General features: G+C 38.3%; 1 protein-coding gene across 1 annotated transcript in view; it reads right to left on the reverse strand.

Moving 5' to 3' along the window:
- Nucleotides 1-22,059, reverse strand: part of ar (androgen receptor) — a gene marked incomplete at its 3' end in the record, with an annotated part of 38,544 nt that overhangs the window by 9,030 nt on the left and 7,455 nt on the right. Inside the window, 4 exon segments of the mRNA NM_001279615.1 lie at nucleotides 2,625-2,627; nucleotides 2,630-2,644; nucleotides 15,491-15,606; nucleotides 15,778-15,929. Of these exon segments, the coding sequence (NP_001266544.1) occupies nucleotides 2,625-2,627; nucleotides 2,630-2,644; nucleotides 15,491-15,606; nucleotides 15,778-15,929 (286 nt within the window).

The following is a 22,059-nucleotide window of genomic DNA, read 5'->3' on the forward strand; positions in this document are numbered from 1 at the left end:
AAAGCTAACTTGAAAACTCATGTCCAGCTAAATCAGCAACTTATGTGAACTTGACAATGTGGGTAAGTTGAGCACAGCAGGATTCAAAACTGCTCACGTGACTGCTACGAGGTGCATCATGGGAATTGGCGGTTAACGACATGCTCACTTTACTTGGACGTTTTCTAATCGTCTTCTTTGGATATGCTTTCAAGGTGAGTAACATTGGTTATACTATAAGGAAAGAGAGCTACAAAAGTTGGAACATGTTTTGAATTTATGGCATGATGTGTGTTTTTCTCTTTTACCGAAATGTTTGCTTTAGCTAATGTAACTTTAGCCGACAAGGTCCAGCTTGTATGTCATGACCAAACTTGACTAATAAACTGACACATGGCCTTTTTTATGGGTTTAAGTGGCACTGACCAAATCACCGCTAGCTTTAAGGTTGTGCACTCAAACTGTTGCGATATTAGCAAGCTAACTCAGCTAATTAATAAAGCTTATTTCATATTGTCTCTGTACTTGTAAATTTCTTTCAAGTTCACAGGCTGTTGTATTTTGGTGGAAGTTCATTTTGGCAATATTTCAATAACTGGCTGGGTTCAAAAAGAATTTTGGCAGGACTCGGTGCTTGTTGTCATCTGTTTACCCTATGTAATCACTTAAGTTGTTATTAACTGCTGCATGCTAAGCTGCAGAGTGCACTGAGGACTGAGACAAATATGGTCTACAAACCAGCATTATATTAGTTTTTTCAGATAGTCCTCCAGTGTGTTTTTTTTTGCTTTAATTCTAATTGTGCAGTTATTTGTTACCCTGAAATGCTTTTATGCTACAACAGCTCACTATTTTTGACTTATTTTTGAACTCTTGTGATCAGTATGACTAGTTGTGTGAGTTTCCATACTAAGAGCTGTAGTGATAAAATAATTGGCATAGAGACACTGATTTTTGGCATGGTATACTGCAGAAGTTTTTTTTTTTTTTGCATAATTTACCTTTTAATTAAACTGCATTCTCTGTATTGTAACAAAACTAACATTGTTTATATGTCAGAAAATTAGCAAACATGAATAAATGGCGAAAACAATATAATTATAACATATATTTTTATTTTACTTATTTTAGGTCTGTGAAGCCAAACTTGATGCTGGGATTTATTTTTGTCAGTGGAGTCAAATGTAGTTACAATTTGTGCATTTTGTCATACTGGAAACACCACAGATTATATTGTAACTTAATAGCTCTGTAGAACAAATGATATAAAGATTGTAGTGTCAGGGTACTCTTAAGAAGTAATATGGCACTATTGATGATCACATGCAGGTGGCATAAACTAAATATTCAGACCTGTTACCAACAAGTGATTCATTAACAAAAGCAATGGAGCAGACTGTTTAGGTTCTTTGTGGTTGTAATAACATCCATAACTGCAAGTTTGTCATTAATTTATTTTCACAGGTCTAGATGATCACATTGTCTTTGTCATTTAAATGAGGTGACTTGCAAACTTTGCACTCTTTTGGGTAATTGCTGTCCACTACATATACACAGAATGTGCAGTATTTCGATCTAAAGAGTTGTAATGGACTTGCTGGCTTTAATGTAAAAGCTGTTGTGTACTTTAATGAGGCAGTTGGACTAAACAGTATTGCTCATCAAGGTAACATCTGAGGAATAAGGAATTGTTACTTGTCTTTTACTCAGTTTCTTTTAATCGCACGTTTACTAAAGTTTTACTCACATAAGTCATTTTCACAATCATTCTACTTTAAAGATTTAAGACAGAGCTTATTGTTCTCGAACTTCCTGTTTGCTGAACGGCAGGTAAAGTGCATCTTTTGTTTGTTTGCTTTTGTGCGTTTGTGTTTTCTCTAATGGGCCTCAGATGACTGTTTGCTTAAATTTGGGTCTCAAGAGTCTTTTTTTTTAATCTGCCTGTACTCTCCCCTCTTTCTATTGCTCAGGTTGAAGCAGAATTTGCCCGTCTTACATCTGTTGACCTGAAAGGGTTCTTTTTGCTGTGCTTGACATTATGGAGAGGTTCGTGAGCTGTAGAAAATCAAGAGCGGCATAGGAGGGTAACTAGGCTCATAAAATGCTTCGGAGATGATGTAAGTGTTCAACTGCGAAATGTTCTCCTTTGTTTAAGTTTTAGGTTATCAGTTCAACTGATGATCATTGAAGAAGCTGAAAGTAAAGTTGTCATCATATTTCACAACTGGACATTTAGTGTGGTAATTTTACAGAATCTGTGTATATGGTGGTAGGTTGGATATCATATTTATTGAATGTCTGATAAGCCTGATTCAAAATCTCCAATGATAATCATATATTGATGGAATTATGTATCAAAAAGCTGTGAATTGGAGCTGTCTACATCTTATAACACTGTTTAAAAGTGTTTTTGTTTTCTTTTTGACTTCTTTGACCAGAGCCCTACACAAGGAAGAGGACAGAGGACTCATTTTCTAAGGAAGATCCCTCACACACTTTCAAGACTGTGAAGGTTAGCATTGTTTCTTTTAGTAAATTTAATAATGACAGCACCCAGTGGATTTTAAATGAAACATGTGGCATCTATGAAATAATAGATGCCACATGATAACATGTGTACTTTTCCTCACCAAATGTATTATTACAAGATCTTGACACTGGATTTGGTCTGGGTTTCAGAGAAACTAACTGGCAAGCTAGCATTGAGATTATTAGTGTCTTGTGTTTATTCATGTCTTCACCAGGGTCTTTGACATTTCGCTGCTGTACTGTTCACTTCAGCTTTACGTTTGATTTCTCACATTGTATATTGTAATGGCAGAGATATTAGGATATTTAAGGGGCTGCAGTGGCTGCTACAGCTGTGGGGGGCAATACTTTGGTGAAATGTCCTGGACCCTGGAAAGAGACTGTGTAGACTGGGTAAGCAATTAAAGGTTACTGGCGAGAGTCATTGGGCAGCTGGGTAAAGGTGGATGTTGATATTCAGTGCCAGTTATGCAGCCTGTTCAGCCACGTCTATATGCTCTTTTTTCATGCTGTTAATATAGGGGGAAAAATAAACTTTAATCAATAAACTGATTAAGAAGCGTTGTCTATGGAGCCACAATCTGATCCTGTAGTGTAGCTGCAGTTTGCACATTTCATGTATCTCAGCCAGATTTGGTTTAGAGCACAGCCAATATTAGCATAAGTAGATTTAAATTCACACACTGGTGATGGCAAGCTACATTGTAGCCACAGCCACCTGGGCGCACTGACAGAGGCGAGGCTGCCGGACACTGGCACCACGGGCCCTCTGACCACACAGTAGGCACAGGTGAAGTGTCTTGCCCAAGGACACAACGACTGAAACTGTCGGAGCCGGGGCTCGAACCGGCAACTTCCAATTATAAGACGAACTGTCAACTCTTGAGTCACGATTCAGTCATCCACCCATGTGTGTGAATGACTGAATGTGTAAAGCACTTTGGAGTCCTTAGGGGACTAGTAAAGCGCTATACAAATACAGGCCATTTACCATTTAAATTGAAAATTTTGTTTGAATTCTGCATTGAAGACATGCTCAGTTATTTATGAACATGGTCTTTGTTTAAAGCAAGAAATGGATTTGTAACATGGGGGTGCATATCTCATTCTGAAAAAACTTTAACAACTAATAAGTGTTACCCAAAGCCAATCACCATCATCCAAAGCATCAGTATGGCTCTTCTTTGGAAAGACATGAATTGTTAAGCACACGGGATATTGTGTAATTGTAATTGTGTAATTTTTTTTTTTTTTTTGTCTTTGAACCCTTTTATAGCCGACAGGTATTGAAGACACGTTTTCTAAGAGGATGAAAGTTGGCATTGCGATGGTGAAAGAAGAAGACATCATCGATGTGTTGGTTGTCCTTGAGGCGGCAGTAATCCTGTCTAATCTGAGGGATGTCTCAAGTGCCATTTCCATGCTGATGGGCCTTCTTTTTGCCCTCAACATACACTATCCAAAGGAACTTAAGGACATCTTTGAAGTCATTCAGAACATCCTAATGAACATTGGTGGAAGGCAGTGCATCTCACTAGTGCATGGTCTAAGAAACAGACTCTTGCAGAAAGCCATGCAGAACTGTAATTGTATGTTCCTTAGTGTTAAGGACAGTTTTTATTTTACTGTTTGTTTTTTTATTCTTGCAAGTTCTCATTCTCACTTTTGTATGTCACTAAATGACTACACTTTACATTCCAGATTAGACAATTACTCATTTGTTCATGGTTTAAGAAACTTATGTGAACAACAATATAATGCTGGACTTTGCAGATGCTTATCTCATGCAAGTCAGTAGTTTTTCCTTTGTTTTGCAATTGAGCAGACTCAAACTGATGTTTCTGAAATATCCATCTTATCAAATGTTTCAGAAGCATGCACTCATTTTCAGAGATATTGGTTCTGTGGAATTTGTTGCAATTGTAAACGAAGACAAATACAAGAGTTTGATGTCTTACTTGTTATAAACTGATCTTTACTGTCACTTATCAAAGGTTTTGTACTATTTTAATATTTCAAGTTTTATGCTAACAGGTGTGACTGAGCACAATGAAGTTTAAAAATTTTGTAAATGTAAAGAATAACTTTTCTAAAATAGCAAGTGTCCCGTTGATACATTACATTAATGCAGACTTTATGTTGTTACTTCACAAGAATCACTACTGCTCCTAGAGTATTGGTCAGAATTTAATCTTCACCCAAACTGGGCTCAAGACCAAGTTCAAATTTATTGTTTCACAGGGAGCAGCCTTTGAGTTTTGATGGATTGTGAGCCTGATGAGCTACGTCACTGATTTTTCTGTTTCTCAGATGACTAAGATGGCACAATAAATGGTGAATGTTGGGCGCTCATGAGTAATTGTCTTGTCATGTTCTTAAACAAACTTTCTGTATGAAATGATCAGATAGACTTTAATGGAATCTGTGGGGTTTTATTTTTTTTTCTGTAAACAACAGAAAATTAATTTAAAGGAATGTAGATATTTAAACCTGAGATCTAAGATAAACCTAACAGGTAGTTTTGCTGAAATGGATGTTAGAAAGCTAAAAAAACAAAACAAAACTTAAGATGTTTAATACACATTTTTCTTTACATCCAGTCAATCAACTCTGATAATTAAAATGAAACTGATTTACAAGTTCACTCAGCTACCTTAAGGAGCTCAGTTAATTAATAAACTTAAATCAACTTAGCTAACAGGTTATGTTAGTTAAGCTAAAATAGATTCCTAAGTTAAAAGAACTACTAAAGTATTTGAATTAACTAAAAACCCAAGTCAACTGAACTAGGACAAGAGTTTAAACAATAGATTATTTTAATTTACCTGAAAGGGTTTTCCCAAGTAAAAATGACAATTAAAGGAGTTGAACTGACTAACAAATCTCAGTCAACTAAACTAAGATGAAAGTTTAGACAACATGTGATTTTTCATTAAGATAACAATTGGTTGTGTTATAAGAACAAACTCTATTTCTTGACTTAACTTAAAATTTTAAGGCAGCCCTTTACCTCATATTTTTAAGTTGAAACAACAAGTTATATTTTACAGTGCACCTGCATTAACTTGCATACGTTGACCAGGATACTGAGCTTTGGCATCCGTGTCAATATTTCCAGCTCAAAGTGGCAGTAAATAAGCTGCTCCCTTATCCAGTACAAACCCATCTTCTCTCAAATCAAATTGCACAGGCGAACTTTACCAGTCTTTTTCTGCCAGGTCGATTAATCGCTTTTGTTAGAATTTAAAAAAAAACCAAGTTTTGTCATTAGTTGTAAATTTTGTTTCTGAAATTATGAAAGCGTGATAGGATGGTAAAACTGAACATTAAACCAAGTCACAAAGTGTCATATGCCAGAGAAATGCTCACATTTCTATACAAACGTAAGAACTGTAAATGCAACATGCAAGTTCTTTACATTGTATACCATGATAATATATGGTAATTAAATCACCAGGACAGCAATGTAATATTTTGGTCAGAATCATATATATCATCCATCCATCCATTCGCCATTTGATTTCAATTTTGGGAAAAATGCAACTTAAATATCCAAATTCAGTTGAATGGAATAACATAATATATTCAAATTATTTATTCAAAAAACAGTGAGGGAAATATGCTCAGGATAAATGTATGTATTACAATCAGGTTAATTTATTTCTAGGACATAAGTGTGTAATTACCTTGAACATTTTACATTGCTGTGATGTGACAAATTTAGATTAAAAAAACATTTAATAACAAATGTAATAAAACATTTAATAACATTTCTTAGTCAGCATTTTGGCCATAAATATATTTTATATTTTTCTGTAAGAATAAAAGCTGATCAAACCTTTACTAGATCTTCCTATTTTATGTTTGTATTACTTTGAATACTAGCGAACCGTAAATAGATATGAAGTTAACTCTGAACCATGAAATAATATAATTAAAGAGAAATTCTTTCATGCAATTTATTTAGTTTTTTCACGGGGAAAAAAAATCAGAATGGGATGTATAATTCTCAAAGACTCACAAAAACACATGTATCAGATTTGATATGCTTAGCTTTGAAGGGTTAAAACAATGAATCAACGCTGGGAAAATCTAAAACTTTCTGTTCAGTGATCGTTTTGGACTTTACACCACAGCGTGTTTACTTGGAAACACAGATTTAGTGTCCCTGTCAAAATGTCAAGTAAGTGCATGAAATGTAAATCCTTCTGAAAAGAAGTGTTCATTATCTCCTCTTAATTACTACTCTTCTGTTTTTTTGTAGAGTATTTTATGCACTCGTACACACAATATAGAGTGTGATGCAGCTGATTTGAAAAAAAAGAGAAAAAAACAATTCGACTGCACAGAAAACATTAAAACTACATAAAGAAATAGCAGAGAAAGCTCAGCAGTTAACTAAGAGAAATAAATGCATGCTTAAACTGATAGGAAGAGAAAGAAAGAGCTAAATCAGAATCAGCATACTTTATTTATCCCTAAGGAAATTATGTTGAATGAATGAATTCACGGTTAGCTGAAATGAATGAGTACATGCTTCAGATATGAAACTGAATATACTGCTGGTATTTGGCTTTGATATGGATAGGTAATACGTACAAGAGCACACTGTCACCTATTTTTAAATGAGATTCTTTGTTTTTCATTATCGTAGCCCACTCAAAGAGCACATCTTACCCACCTAATGCAGAAGAAGTAAAAAAATAAAGTCTTCCATTCTACACCCTCTTGACATGATTAGAAGAACAAATACACAGAGGTCAGAAGAAAAGGTTCATCGTGTCTCTTCACGCATGTACTAATGTTTACCTATGGCCTCAGTACAAGGAAATAAATCAAACACGTATTCGCATGTTTCAACTACTTGGAAACACAAAGAAATAAATCAAATACACAAACATATAACATGCTGTAACTCTTCTTGTATTTTTGTTTTTCATTTGTTCTCTAAGACTCAAAATTATTTGAATTATTTGATTATTATTTATAGTTTATTTTGCCGGTTTTTGTCCCTTCATCCTGGTAAGACATGTTGTAATGCCCTCCTTTGCATGTTATTTACAGTTAAATCAGTTTGAGAGTTTTCTGATTGGCTGCTAAGCACCAAGAGAGAAACTGCTTACAACTGTCATTAAGTATTTTAATTACTGTTTTAAAATGTTTTTTGTGTGTTTTTCTGAAAAGACTGCACTAAACAAACAGACTAACAACATAAAAATTAGTTCCATATCTAATGTGCAGGGATTTTTTCTTTTAAGAGAAGATGGTGAGATATTATATAGCATTTTAGTAAATTAAATCAAATTAAATAAGTAAATGAACTTTACTTATTGATGATTTTTATCTTGCTATTGCTGCCAGTATAAAGGGATTAGTTAAATCAGTACTTGTCAAAAGCATCTTGGCAGTCACACAAAAGTTGTTCTGAGGTTTTAGAGAGACTAAATGACTCCAGTTCTTTAACCGTACAGGTGCTATATGAATTGGAACAAATTAGTGTTTTTTTAATATTAGTTAAATCAAGATCTTTGTTAATTATTAGACAATACCAAAAACGTTTGGGACGATGTATAAAATCTAAATGAAAACAGAATCTCTGAAAACCCATATTTTATTCACATGAGAACTTGGAAATTATCAAATCTTTAAACCAATGAAATGTACTAAGTTAATGGCAGTGTTTTTACCACAGTGTAGTATCCCTTCTTCTTTCAACAACAGTCTCTATTTGCCTGGAGACCAGATCCTGGACTTTGGAGATAAACATTGTTCCATCTGAGGGATGGGAGGGATGTGAGTTGGGCAAATGAACTGAATCATTTCTTCAACAGACTTGATTCAGCCATGAGGCAGTCTCCAACATCGGCTGCAGACTCACCCACCCCACTGCTGCTGTTCCACCTCTGACACCTCAGATACTTCACACCTCCTCTATTCACCCTGCTCACCCTCCCACCCCAACAACAGCATCCAATACACACTCAACACAAGGCTCCAGCCTGTCTCTCTCAACCACCCAGGTTAGGAGGGAACTGAGGAGGATTAAAGCCAAGAAGGCAGCGGGTCCAGATGGCATCAGCTCGAGGGTCGTCAGGTCCTGCGCGGACCAACTGTGTGGGGTGATGGAGCACCTCTTCAACCTGAGCCTGAGGCTGGGACGAGTCCCACAGCCCTGGAAAACCTCCTGTGTTGTACCAGTGCCAAAGACTTCACGCCCCAAGGACCTCAACAGCTACAGGCCGGTGGCTCTGACATCCCACCTGATGAAGACCCTGGAGCGGTTGGTCCTGGCTCAGCTTCGGCGCCTTGTGAGCTCATCACTGGACCCACTTCAGTTTGCCTACCAGCCTGGCATTGGAGCGGATGATGCCGTCATTCACCTCCTACATCGTTCCCTCGCTCACCTGGAGACCGCTGGGAGCACTGTGAGAATCATGTTCTTTGATTTCTCCAGTGCCTTCAACACTATTCTTCCCTCGGTTCTGAAGGACAAGCTGGAGAACTCTGGAGTGGACCATCACCTCACTACCTGGATTCTGGACTACCTCACCGACCGACCACAGTATGTGAGGACTCAGGGCTGTGTGTCGGACAGGGTCGTCTGCAGTATGGGGGCCCCACAGGGAACGGTTCTGGCTCCGTTCCTCTTCACCATCTACACTGCAGACTTCTCCCACAACTCCACCCAGTGCTTCCTGCAGAAGTTCTCTGATAACTCTGCAATAGTCGGCCTCATCACTGATGGGGACGACAAGGAGTACAGAGGACTGACTCAGGACTTTGTGGACTGGTGCCAGCTGAACTACCTCCAGATCAACGCCAGTAAAACCAAGGAGCTGGTGGTAGACTTCCGCAGGCACAAACATCCTCCACTGCAACCACTGAACATCCAAGGTATGGACATCGAGGCTGTGGACAGCTACAGGTACCTTGGTGTTCATCTGAACAACAAACTGGACTGGACTCATAATTCAGACGCCCTCTACAGGAAAGGGCAGAGCAGACTGTACCTGCTGCGGAGACTCAGGTCGTTTGGAGTAGAGGGCCCACTCCTGAAGACCTTCTATGACTCTGTGGTGGCCTCAGCCATCTTTTATGGTGTGGTCTGCTGGGGCGGCAGCATCTCTGCTGGGGACAGGAAGAGACTGAACAGGCTGATCCGAAGGGCCAGCTCTGTTCTAGGATGCCCTCTGGACCCAGTGGAGGTGGTGAGTGACAGGAGAATGGCGGCTAAGCTGTCATCCCTGTTGGACAACATCTCCCACCCCATGCATGAGACTGTGACAGCACTGAGCAGCTCCTTCAGTGGGAGACTGCGGCACCCACGGTGTGGGACGGAGAGATTTCGCAGGTCTTTCCTCCCCACTGCTGTAAGACTCCACAATAAAGACTTTTGCAGCTGATCAAACACACACATCCACACATGTGCAATAACACTAATGTGCAATAATCTTTTCTGGCATCGTTGTATTTTTACTCAGTTGTATATAGCATTTGTATTCTATTTTTATCTTATTGTATATTTTATTCTATTTTATTCTACTGTATATAGTATTTTATTTTATTCTATTCTGTACAGTTGTGTACTGTATTTATTCTTATTTTATTTTATTCTAATTTTTGCTTCATAACTTTTGCACTGTCCACTTCCTGCTGTGACAAAACAAATTTCCCACGTGTGGGACTAATAAAGGTTATCTTATCTTATCTTATCTTATCTTATCTTATCTTATCTTATCTTATCTTTGTGTGATATAGGATTCTAACTGCTCAAAAGTCCTGGGTATTCATTGTCACATTTTTGTTTCATGACGCTCCAAATATTTTCCATTGGTGAAAGGCCTGGACTGCAGGCAGGCCAGGTCAGCAACCAGACTCGTCTACAAAGCCATGCTATTTTAATAGCTGCAGTAAGTGATTTAGTATTATCTTGCTGAAATATGCCAAGCCTCGCCTGAAAAAGTTGTCTGGATAGGAGCATATGTTGCTCTAAAACCTGTATATACCTTTCAGCATTGGTGCCTGTCCAGATGTGTACGCTTCCAAGTCCAAAGGCACTAAAACATGCCCATACTGTCAGAGATGCAGTGTGTCCCTCTTCTCTTTAGCCCAGAGGTTTCCATGTTTTCCAAAAAGAATTTCAAACTTTGGTTAGTCTAACCACTGAACGGTTTTCCACTTTAACTCAGCCCATTTTAAATGAACCTTGGCCCAGAGCGGACAACAGCCTTTCTGGATTATGTTCACATATGGTTTCTTCACTGCATGATAGAGCTTTAATCTGCATTTGTTGATGGAACAACAAAATGCACGTTGAAGTTCAGACAGTAATTTCTGGAAGTTTTTCTCAGGTGATTTCCATGACAAAATCTTACCTGATCTGTGGAGATCTGGTCAGAGGAGGCCAGTGAGAGGCTGAGGGACTTCAAAACCACAGAATGGGATGTAATCTGCAGTCCATATGGGAATTACATTGACAGTCTGACCAACTGAGTAGCAGATTGTATCAGTTTCATTGAGTTTACCCTCCAAGAACCCTCCACCGATGTCTGACGCTCTGGCCCCTGTTGACACTATGGTAAATGGTAAATGGCCTGTATTTGTATAGCGCTTTACTTAGTCCCTAAGGACCCCAAAGCGCTTTACATTACATTCAGTCATCCACTCATACATGTAGCTTGCCATCACACTGGTGACTACAATGGCTACATGTGTGAATGTAGCCATTGTAGCCACAGCTGCCTGGCACTGACAGAGGCGAGGCTGCTGGACATTGGCGCCAGCAGGCCCTCTGACCACCACCAGTAGGCAACAGGTGAAGTGTCTTACCCAAGGACACAACGACTGAGACTGTCGGAGCCGGGGCTCGAACCGGCAACCTTCCGATTACAAGACGAACTGCCAACTCTTGAGCCACGATCGCCCCACCTTCCGTCTCTCACCAAACGCACCATCCCAGGCACCCTGACCCCTCCATTCCTTATCTTACTCTCACGTCTGGTCTCTCACACCACTTCCCACCCCTGTCTCTCCCCACCTCACTTTACACCTCTCCCTCTGACTGATGAAGGAGCTAAAAAAGATTGAGACCAGAAAAGCAACAGGAAGTCTAACCATTTCAGATTTGTGGTCTTAACGTCCCACCTGATGAGAATGCCCCTCAGCCACCTCTGACCCTGGGTGAGCATGCTGTTGGACTCCTTGGAGTTTGCTTACTATCCTGGCATTGGGCTGGATAATGCACACATTTATCTCCTGCACAGATCACACTTGGAGAGTACTGAAAGCACTGTGAGGGTCATATTTTTTTGACTTCTCCACTGCTTTCATACAATTCAACTGGTACTGTTGAGGGAGAAGATGGAAGGAGCAGGAGTTGACTATGATGTTACTCCATGGAGAATCAACTACCTCACCAACTAACTACAGGAGGCAAAGCTTCAGGACGGTGTGTCTGAGATGGTGGTATGCAGCATGGGGGTCCCTCAGGGTTCAGTGCTCTCGCCCTTCCTTTTAACTCTTTATATCGGACTTCAGATACAACATCACTAAATGTCACCTCCAGAACTTCTCTTATGATACAGTCATCAGTGGTTGTGTATCTGAGGGGAATGATCTGGAGAACAGGTAGGTCATCACTGACTTTGTCATCTGGTGTGAACTCAAACACCAGTTATCTGAAGCAGATAGTGGTTGACTTCCAGAGAAAACTCCCAACATCAGGGTCAGGAACAAATTGCTGGGTGTTGACCTTATAACAGCAAACTGGACTGGTCATGTAACACTCAAACTTTTTGCAACAGGGGCCAAAGTCAGCTTCATGTGCTGGGCAGCCTGAGATCTTCTGGGGTTTGCAGGACATTACTGAGGACATTACTCAGATTGTGGCATCTAATATTGATTTTCAGCATTGTTCATTGCGAACAGATATTTCTCCAGATTGTGAGACTCTTTCAATAATGATATTATATTTTAAGTATAATAGGTGGTTGATGTTCAAAGGCTTCAATTTTATGTTGAGGAGCATTTTACTGAAATTGTTCCACAATTTGTAGATGCATTTTTTTGGAGATTGGTGAATCTCTGCCCGAGAAACTCTGTATGATATTCTTTTTAGAAATGGTCATGTTACTCACATGTTCTCAATTAACCCAATTAGTTGCAACATGGGGTTCCAGCTTTTTATTGCCCCATCCAAAGTTTAGTAGTGCTGAGATTAAATTGAGTTATTATTTTTTATGAAAAAGTAAAATATCTGTTTAAATATCTGATATGTTCTTTTTAAATAAAATATGGATTTATGAGGTTTGCAAATAATTGCATTCTGTGCTGATTTACATTCTACATCTTTGGAATTTATGTTACATATATCAATCAGAGAGAGCATGCGAACAGGGACACAAACCAGAACCTCACAGGTTACTACTTGGCTGCCCTAACCTCAGGTCTTTGTCTAATCCAAGTTGCTCCAATAGCAGATATAAGTAACCTTGAATTCAACCATTTTGGATTACAGTTCTTAAGGGATCAGAGCCTCTGCCTGGCTTGGGAAGACTTTGGAATCTGACAGGAGGAATTAGGGTAAATTGCTGGGGAAAAGGTTGTTCTACCTTGAGGCAAACAGAGAGATGTGAAATACTAATGTTATAGTTTGAACTCTGGAACGGCTGTGCTAGAATCACAATAACAAGAACTGCTTGCTTTTGGACAAAGCCCAATTCTAGGTGTTCAAAACGAAGGAATACAACCCAATGGATGGTACAGCTGCAAAGTAAAACTCTGACAAAAGTAATGACATGAAATCTGTATTCTCTTGCTTGCCTGAATTCTTGGTCATTTGAGCTGTTGTGTGATCTTCTTGTTTCTTCTGCTTTCCCACCCTCTCAATGTCAATTCTATCTTCATTACTCTGGGCTAGTCATTTTCTTCCTTTTGCAAGCTAATCAGTCTTTAGATGTCCATGCTTCAAATCTCTGTGCTCTTCTGTCACCCTCTTTGTCTGAACGGCAGGATGAATGCCTCCAACTCATCTCCACCCCATCTAAGTCACTATATTAGTTCTTCATCTCCACCATCACCAGCATCTAGACTCCAAGATTGTTTTGTCCTACCATGGTTGGTTCTACGCTCTGCCATGCTTTACCTACTTTGGGATTTACTAGCAAAATAGTTTACTTTTGAGAATGTGTACTTCAATGAATTATATTCACTTTTTTCAACAGTCTGTCATTGTTCAACTTTTTAAAAAAAGAAAGAAGAAGATTTAACTCTCGTTTGTTGACTGTGAAGCACTAGCCAGCGTGAATTTTAACATCCGTCTATTATATTCAGGTCCTCGGGCCTTTATTTGACTTGTAAAGACTAGCATCAGTAATCAAAACAAATTAATAGGGAACGATTGACTTACCTTGAGGCAGACGGAGAACTATAAAACACCACTATTATATTTACTGTAGCATTGTGGTAGCCCTACCCTACAATTCAAATAACTTACCTGTTTTGGGATAAAGCCTGCACATCATCCTGTATAGTACAACTGAATAACTTTTACCACTGAAATAAACTGACTTCATGACTGTGATTTTTTTTTAAACTAAAGTAATATTACTAAAACAAACAGTGGAACTTTGACAGAATGGCCCCAATGCCATTAATTTAAAAAGGTTTAACTCTGACTTGCAGATTGTGATACACATCTCTTATACTCTTGTCCAAAGAAGTCAGGGGTTGGGTTCTGAAACAGGCAAAGTTTTTAAAGAATGTTAGGCAGTTTAATGTTCTCTATGTAATGTATTTCCACTGGGACAGCAGATGTGCAGTGAGCTTTCCTGTCACTGCTCAAAATAAAACTCCCATCATGCTTTGGTGAAAGTAGCTGTTTGTTATCTGTTTGTGGATGTAATTAACATTCCAGAAAAAGTATGGAATTTAAATTATAAGAATCACTCATAAGAATTATGATTAAAGTAAATGGTAGACATAATATGGCAGACCTTCTAAACTACAAGAAGTGAAACAAATAGATTAAATCTAGTAGTAGGCTTATTATTTAAGGCATATAGATGCCAGTGGATTTGACATTTGGTAATACATTAATCATCACATTCTCTAAGCATTTTAGGACTTTAAAGCATTTCAAGTAAAATACCATCTGGGATAATAGGACCAAATATATAATTTCTCTGCTTCCACTTCCACAGAATTATTGCCATAAATTTCCCTGTTAGATGCCAAGAGTGAATTACATGTCTGTGATTAGAAGGTAAGTGAAAGGAACTTTTTAGCCACAACCAGAAAAGGTGTCCCTTTTTACTAACAATCACAGCATTAGATCACATTTTCCCTCCATGGGTTTGTCAGTGACTGGTGGCAAAATTACCAGCATGTCTGCTGCTTTAATTCACATGTCTCATGTCAGCTTTGTGCTTCCAGTACAATTTTCACCGTTAACAGAATGAGAAAATGGAAGAGAGTGAAAATTGAACACAAGACTAAAATTAGTCCACTACATGTCAATCTTTACAGCCTAATATGACGAGCAGGTCTTGGTGACAGTAAGAAGTGAATGGAAGAGGTCTAAATTGCATGGCAGCTCAGTCAGGGGCTTGATTATCAGTAACATCCCCTATTGTGATGATGCTGCAATTGAAGAGAGCCAGATAAGATGTGCAGTGTAGAAAGAATAAAATACTTGGTCTGAGGAAACCATTAATAGTTTCACTTTTAGGGCTCCACTTTTTTTTGTAGTGTGCTTTGTTCATCTGGTATTCGATGCACAGTGTTTAGTATATCAGTATAGTACTTTATTTCTCTTTCTATCACTCTTTTTTTCAGACTTTCTATGTATGTATATATATATATATATGTATATATATATACATATATATATATACACACATATATATATATATTATAAACCATTATAAACCTTGGCATCAAGTCAACAAGTATTAGCTGCTTCTTTGCAAAAATCCATCCCACCTCCAAGAGTCATCCCAGCTTCAAAGCACTTCTTCAGGCGACAGGAGGGGCAGTTCTTTCTTCTTAGCTTATCAATAGTGCAGTCATTCTTGCTTGCACACAGGTATTTCTGCTTGCCTATAGGAGAATTCGTGAGACAATGTAAAAAAAATGTAAATCACTTAAACTGAAGACAACCATGAGCAAACATAAAACTCTTCAGGAACTGTTTAGGTGTAGAATAAAGAGCTAGAATCTCAAGTGGGCTGGCATAAAACTCACAGCCCAGTTGGATGCTTTAAGCTTTACCTTCAGCAGCCCTTTTGAAGAAAACCTTGCAGCTGCCACAGGTGAGTGCGCCGTAATGACAGCCAGATGCCTCGTCCGAGCAGATGAGGCATGTCCTCTGTGGGGGAAAGAAGAACTCCATGGGAAACATGTGTTCTCTACTGGACTCAAACCTGCAGTCAAACGCAAACCCCCCCCCCCGAAAAACAAGCCATTTATAAAACCATAAACCATTTTTATCCCACATGTGGGATAAAAAAACAAGCTCCTGCTAGACAGATTTTCTGTCACTTTGGTACAACTCTGCTGTAGAACAATATTATATTATTTATTATTTTATTAAATTTCTTTTTTTTTTAGTCTAATAGCCAATTTGGTAAAAATAAATCTTGAAATTAAACTCATACTTTGTGAGCTACTTAATTTACTCATACCCTAGACCCACGGTAAACTCTAATAATTAGATAGTTAGGTCGTTATAAAAAAGAGGACAGGCAATGATGACTTATGAAAGTATGGGAAAGACTGAATGACCGTGGCTATGGTACGGAGGGGGGCTGGGGTGAGTTGAGTGAGCTGCAACCTTGAACACAGAGAGATTGGAGACAACTCAGACACAACGCTGCCTCGGTGACGTGCTACTCAGATATCAAGGTTCAGTGTAAAAGAGACAAGGATGAAGTGAAGAGCCTCACTGTGTCCTGACTGATTTTAAGAATAAATAAAATATTCCATCAGAATGGGAAAACTCGAGCATGACACGCATGCATCTGGGCTTTGACATCTTTATAATAATATGTAGCAAATCTAATTTAAATTCATTTTTATATAAGCTCTGTTACAGTAGACTTAAGTGTTTTAAAGAAGGGCCCTTTTGTTCAAAGCTTCACATTTATTTAATGCAGAACACTAACACACTAAGTCTAAGTAGATTTCTTCAACACGTAGGTCCGGCTGGGTTGTGATTAAAATGAGATGACAGTTTGAGCAATGAGAGTTGAGATTATACAGAGCAGCCTAGTATTCTTTTGTAGCTCAGGATCTGCTGATGATAAATGTGAAATATATGCATGTCAATATGCCAATGCTCGGAGCACAGAACAAAAGAGGCCGCTAATAATCCCAATTTAACTGACAGATGAGAGCTTGAACTGATCAGATTTGCACATAATGTGTTAACAGAGAAGGTGACAATTTTTTCTTAACCCAGCCAGCCAAAATGTGGAGTCCTATTATACATAATTGTGTATATCCTAAGGCATGCGGTACTTTCCTTTTTTAAAAATAACTTACTGATGCAGCTTTTTGCTGTACTTAAAGACACTGTAATAGGCAAATTATCTGGGCTAACCACATATAACTCTTTTATTGAAAACAGGAAGCTAGCAAGATTGGTTCACTGGTAGAAAAAGTGCAATACGCATGTTTCTTTATTTTTTTTTAACAGGGAGACTGACTTTATTCTTTCTTGAATAAAGCCTGATGGGGAGCACATTTTGTATCTAGTATAAAGTTATTCTAGTTGGTTACTCTGTGGATTTGTGTGAATCCTTGAAAATGTGCTGACCTGTGTGGCGCTCACTTGTTTTAACTTATGCGTTTACATACGGTTTTAGGACCCCGGGTGCTTTAGGGCAAAGTTAATGACAAAAGATTCATGTTTGAAAAATTCCTAAACTATCGTGCCAATCATCTGGAACGTGTTAACATCCAGGCCAGATGATGTAGTCAAAAGAGAAATTGTTAGAAACACTTTGTAGGCATTTCCACTTAATCAGGCTGTCCCATTAAAATAATTATTTTAGGGAGACCAAAATTCAGCAAAAGGATGAAAAATAGATACATGTAAATATGCCTGATATCAACTTATACATCACATGGGGTTGTTGTTGTTGTTGTCAGTCGTATGCTCACTCACACACCACAGCAGAGTGTGGCATTTATGTGTGTCTGACTGCATGCTGTATGGTTTTATTTGACCTTTATTGCAATTTTAAAATACAAAAAACGAACCTCAGAGTGTAAGAATATACGCACTTAGCCTTCAGCATTTGACGTTTTAAACACACTGATGTCATCTTCTGAATAATTACATTTGAATATAATTGTTATAGTGACCATTTAAATATTTCCTAAATGAACAGATATTATTATTCAGGTTTACTCTTTACCTTGAAGCATATACCTCAAGGTAGTATTTTGCTACAAGTACAATTTGTACAACTTTTACAGCTTAAATGAGACTTTTACTGTAAAACTACTTTGTGCCATGTTGCAATAATGAGCAAAAATTGTCCCAAAAAGGCCACCTCCATGCTTGATCAGACATAATCGAGTAAAATGTTTAAGATGGTTGCTTTCTGGTTATAGCCAGTTCAGCTTGTTTTTGTATATAGTGTTGTGGGATAGAACTAAATAGATTGGTAAACATCTGTTTTCACTCATTTATGTAGTCATGGCTCATCCTTCACATGCAAGACATGCTAGTCGAGCATGAAGTATTATGGCCTGATTTGACATAGATCACATTTACTTTAACTACTCTATAATAATAATCACCGAGGAGGTTTCTTTACTGAGTTACTCTACTACGCAAGCCTCTCGCTGCCATTTGTGCTGCCACTCTGGATACTTGGTTGACTCCACACGCAGATGAAACAGAAACATTCTGTGTCCATTTCCTGCTCTTTGTTACCAGTCTTGTAAATTTCTTCAAAGCTTGGCTGGTTGCTATTTTTCTGCACTACCTTTCTGTACAATTGATGTCACAGGGTATCAACCAATCACAAGTTATTTTTCTAGATGACCATTGCTGCACAAAGCTACTCCTAAGATTTTAACCAGAACCCTTCACACATCTACCAGACTGCCGTCGTCGTCACACTTCTGATCCCATATATGTCCCCTGGGGTTTGTTTCCGAAAACTTAACTGCTGCGAATCATTGAGGTCTGCAGTATTCACAGGGCTGGAAATGCAGTTTTTAATGCTGTGAAGGTTTCAATAAATAATCTCTTTGTCTAAAATTGGAACTCTGGAAGGATTAATGACAAGGTGCAGTAAACAAGAAATATCACATGGTAATATTAAACTGTATTTAACTGCTTTTAAACTACAAAGTGAAAAATTGAAGCATTTTGTTAAAAAAAATTTTTTTCTCATGATAGGTAAAATGTCTTGACTTTCCATCAGGCGTAGTCCCAGAATTTAATCAAAACTACAACTTTACATAATTGCCTGGCTAAATAACTCCATCCAGCTGTGCAGCTCACTACCACGAGGTCCAAATGGGTAAAAGCATGCCTGAGTTTTCTCAGCTCTGCTTTGCAGTAAAACCACACAGATGTTACTCATGCTCACAGCAGGTGAAACTGCGACATATGCACATAACTATTGCAATGCATTTTTTCCAAACTAAATGATAGCGAGGCACAAAATCTTTCTGTTAAAACCAAATCTAAGAAGCAGCAACAAAAGGTAAAGCAGCAGGCTCTCGCTCACGGCATAAGAGCGATTTTAGCAATGTGGTGACAGGAAAAAGAGTTCAGCAGAGATCAGCTTTTTGCAAATGAACAGCAGATCATTGCTTTGGTTGCTAAACAAAGGCTGAATCTGTTTACAACTGGCTATGTTATTTATTTATTTCAACTTTTCTTTCCTACTTTTGTATTTTTTTAATATCCAAAAGTGTTCCATTCACTGCTCCTCAAACATCTTTGTATTGGTACAATTGTACAAAACATCCTGCATCTTAAGTCTTGAATCGTGTTTATGTTGTGTATAGATAGCTAAAAAAGACAAAACAAGCTTGACTTGGAAAACTGTATAAGCAGGGTTTTGAAAGGGCTTCAGACATTAAGCAATGTCTCGCTCACTCAGTGTCCTATTGACCCCCCCATGGTCTAAACTATAAACCACATAACCTCTCTGAACCCAGTGTGAGGACATACTGATCTGTCACAGATCAGCTGCTTTCACTCTCTAATTTTCTGTTTTGTGTTACTCTAACTTGCTATCTACATTGTGATCAGGTTCTTGCTTTGCATCTTGCCACCGTGCATGAATCCCTACTTTTGGAATCTTCCTCCAAAAATGCCAGTCAATAACCTTAGAAGTCAGTGGCATCAAGTGTAAGAAGGCTTGCACCTTAGAGCTCTCTCTTTATATCTAGACAAGCTACATTCGTTTGACAGTGTCATAGATTATATATAAAAATAGGATTAGGAAACTTAAATCGGTTTGTGGACGTCCATTTTTAAAGCCTCATGCTGAACATTTTTACTGCTGCCATCTCGTTTTTTTCTTAAACCAAACATAAGTGCCACATCTCACTGTGAACCTGAGAACACTGCACTCATCTGTTAGTGACTTGTCATGATAAGATATGATAAACCTTTATTAGTCCCACACGTGGGAAATTTGTTTGGTCACGGCAGAGAGTGGACAGTACAAAGTTAAGACCATCAAAAATAAAGAAAAAAACAATAGAATACAATATATAAAACAGAATAACAAACTATGTTGCATCAGAACAATTGCACTTGGTAATATTGCACTTAGGTGAAGGTTACCATGGTGTACTGGGTGTATGTGTGTGTGTGTGCACGCATGTGTGGTAGTCATAACCTAAAGCAGAAACTGACAATTGAGACCACAGTAATATAAAGACAATATTGACTATGGTGATAAATCAAAAGAGGTATAGCCAATTCTTTTCATAGACCTCTACACAATCCTGAGGCATCTCCACCAGCTGATCTGCAATTTCCAGATCTGACATTCATGTCCTGACAGTCATGTGCTTTCTTTTTGTTGTTTTGATTCACTCTGCTGCTTGGGTTTACACAATTTCAGGCCTGCCAATCAAACAATGTGCATTGCTTTAAACATCCTGAGTCTGCCATGCCTGCAACGAGCTGACCTCAACAAGGCCGGTGGCCAAGAATGCCTTTCAGTGCTAGAATTCAACAATATTTCCTTTCTGAAATCATAAAAGGCTCTAACATCCCTGTACAGAATAAAGCCGGTTTACCACCAGTGAAATACAATGAACAGTGAAATGCTGGCTATCAAACCTGAGGAAACCCTGTAGAAGATGTTTCAGTCTAAATCATTTATGTAAAAAGTCATCAAAAAGCAAATGATGACACTGCTTTAATGAAGCAAACCCTTGCTACATTTTTAAATGGTAAGTAATAATCTGTAACCAATTACATTTAGAGAATAACCTTCCCACCACTCCACGCTGCCTCCGCTACAGGTAAACATTCAGTCAAGGCAAATTACCATAAAACTAAAATGATATATATCTTCTGCCAGAAGGTAAAGCATGCAAGGGCTGGGAGTCTTTTCAGTTTAAACCTTGAGCAATCAAGCTGTTTTAGTGCCTAGAAAGAGGGAGTGAGGTCATCTATGACCCCATTTTATTCCATTTTATACAGGAATTCCTTTTTTAATGTGTTTATCAAAAATAACCTGCAGTCATTTCCCCACAAGGACCACTCTCACGTTTGATCTATCTATGACACATGTTCTAGTATCGTAAATTATTGTTTTAAACCTGAGCTAACCCAACGGCGTCAACTGAACTGTTTTCACTGTGCATTAAGTATCTGCCTCAAGGCTTCTTCAGCAGTCAGTCTTGCTACTCTAGGTTTGTTAGCCATGTTTCACAATAATGCAACACAATGTAATCATTAGAAGTGAGAAAGTGGAACAAAAGTAAAAGCCAGTAATGTCTAAGTGAAAAAAATCCACAAAACTTTCCATTACCCTTCTCTACACACAGGGATCAGTTCCTGGGTGAAAGTATGAAAAGTTAAAGGAGAAGTAGACTGACAAGTTAATTCTGGGAAATGTTTTTATAGATTAAAAAAAATATGGGTAACTATAATATGGTTTCAAAAATGACCTTCCTGGGTTGACTGCTCAGTAGATAAGTAGATAAAGACCACGCTGCTACACCTTCTCTCAGCAGCTTCGTACAGAAATTCACTTTACACCATGTAGACAGCTATGCAGTACTGAACACTAACAGCCAAAGGAAACAGTGTCCCATTTCTGACTGCACTAACAATCATTCACCCAGGTGAATTCACAGGCGGTTTGAGAAAGCTCTGCACAACACCAGCAGACAACACTTCTGTGTGGCATGCACGTCACACGATGGCGGTCAGTTAACATGCCCACTTTGTGTGCTTTGTTTTCATTGGGGCCGAATTAACACTTAATAGTCTGAACTAAAATGTGTTGAGAGATTTTAAGAACCTAACACACTCAGAAACCTTTGAAACTAGGAAAGCAC

Source organism: Oreochromis niloticus, linkage group LG10, assembly GCF_001858045.2.
Source record: "Oreochromis niloticus isolate F11D_XX linkage group LG10, O_niloticus_UMD_NMBU, whole genome shotgun sequence".
NCBI lineage: Eukaryota > Metazoa > Chordata > Actinopteri > Cichliformes > Cichlidae > Oreochromis > Oreochromis niloticus.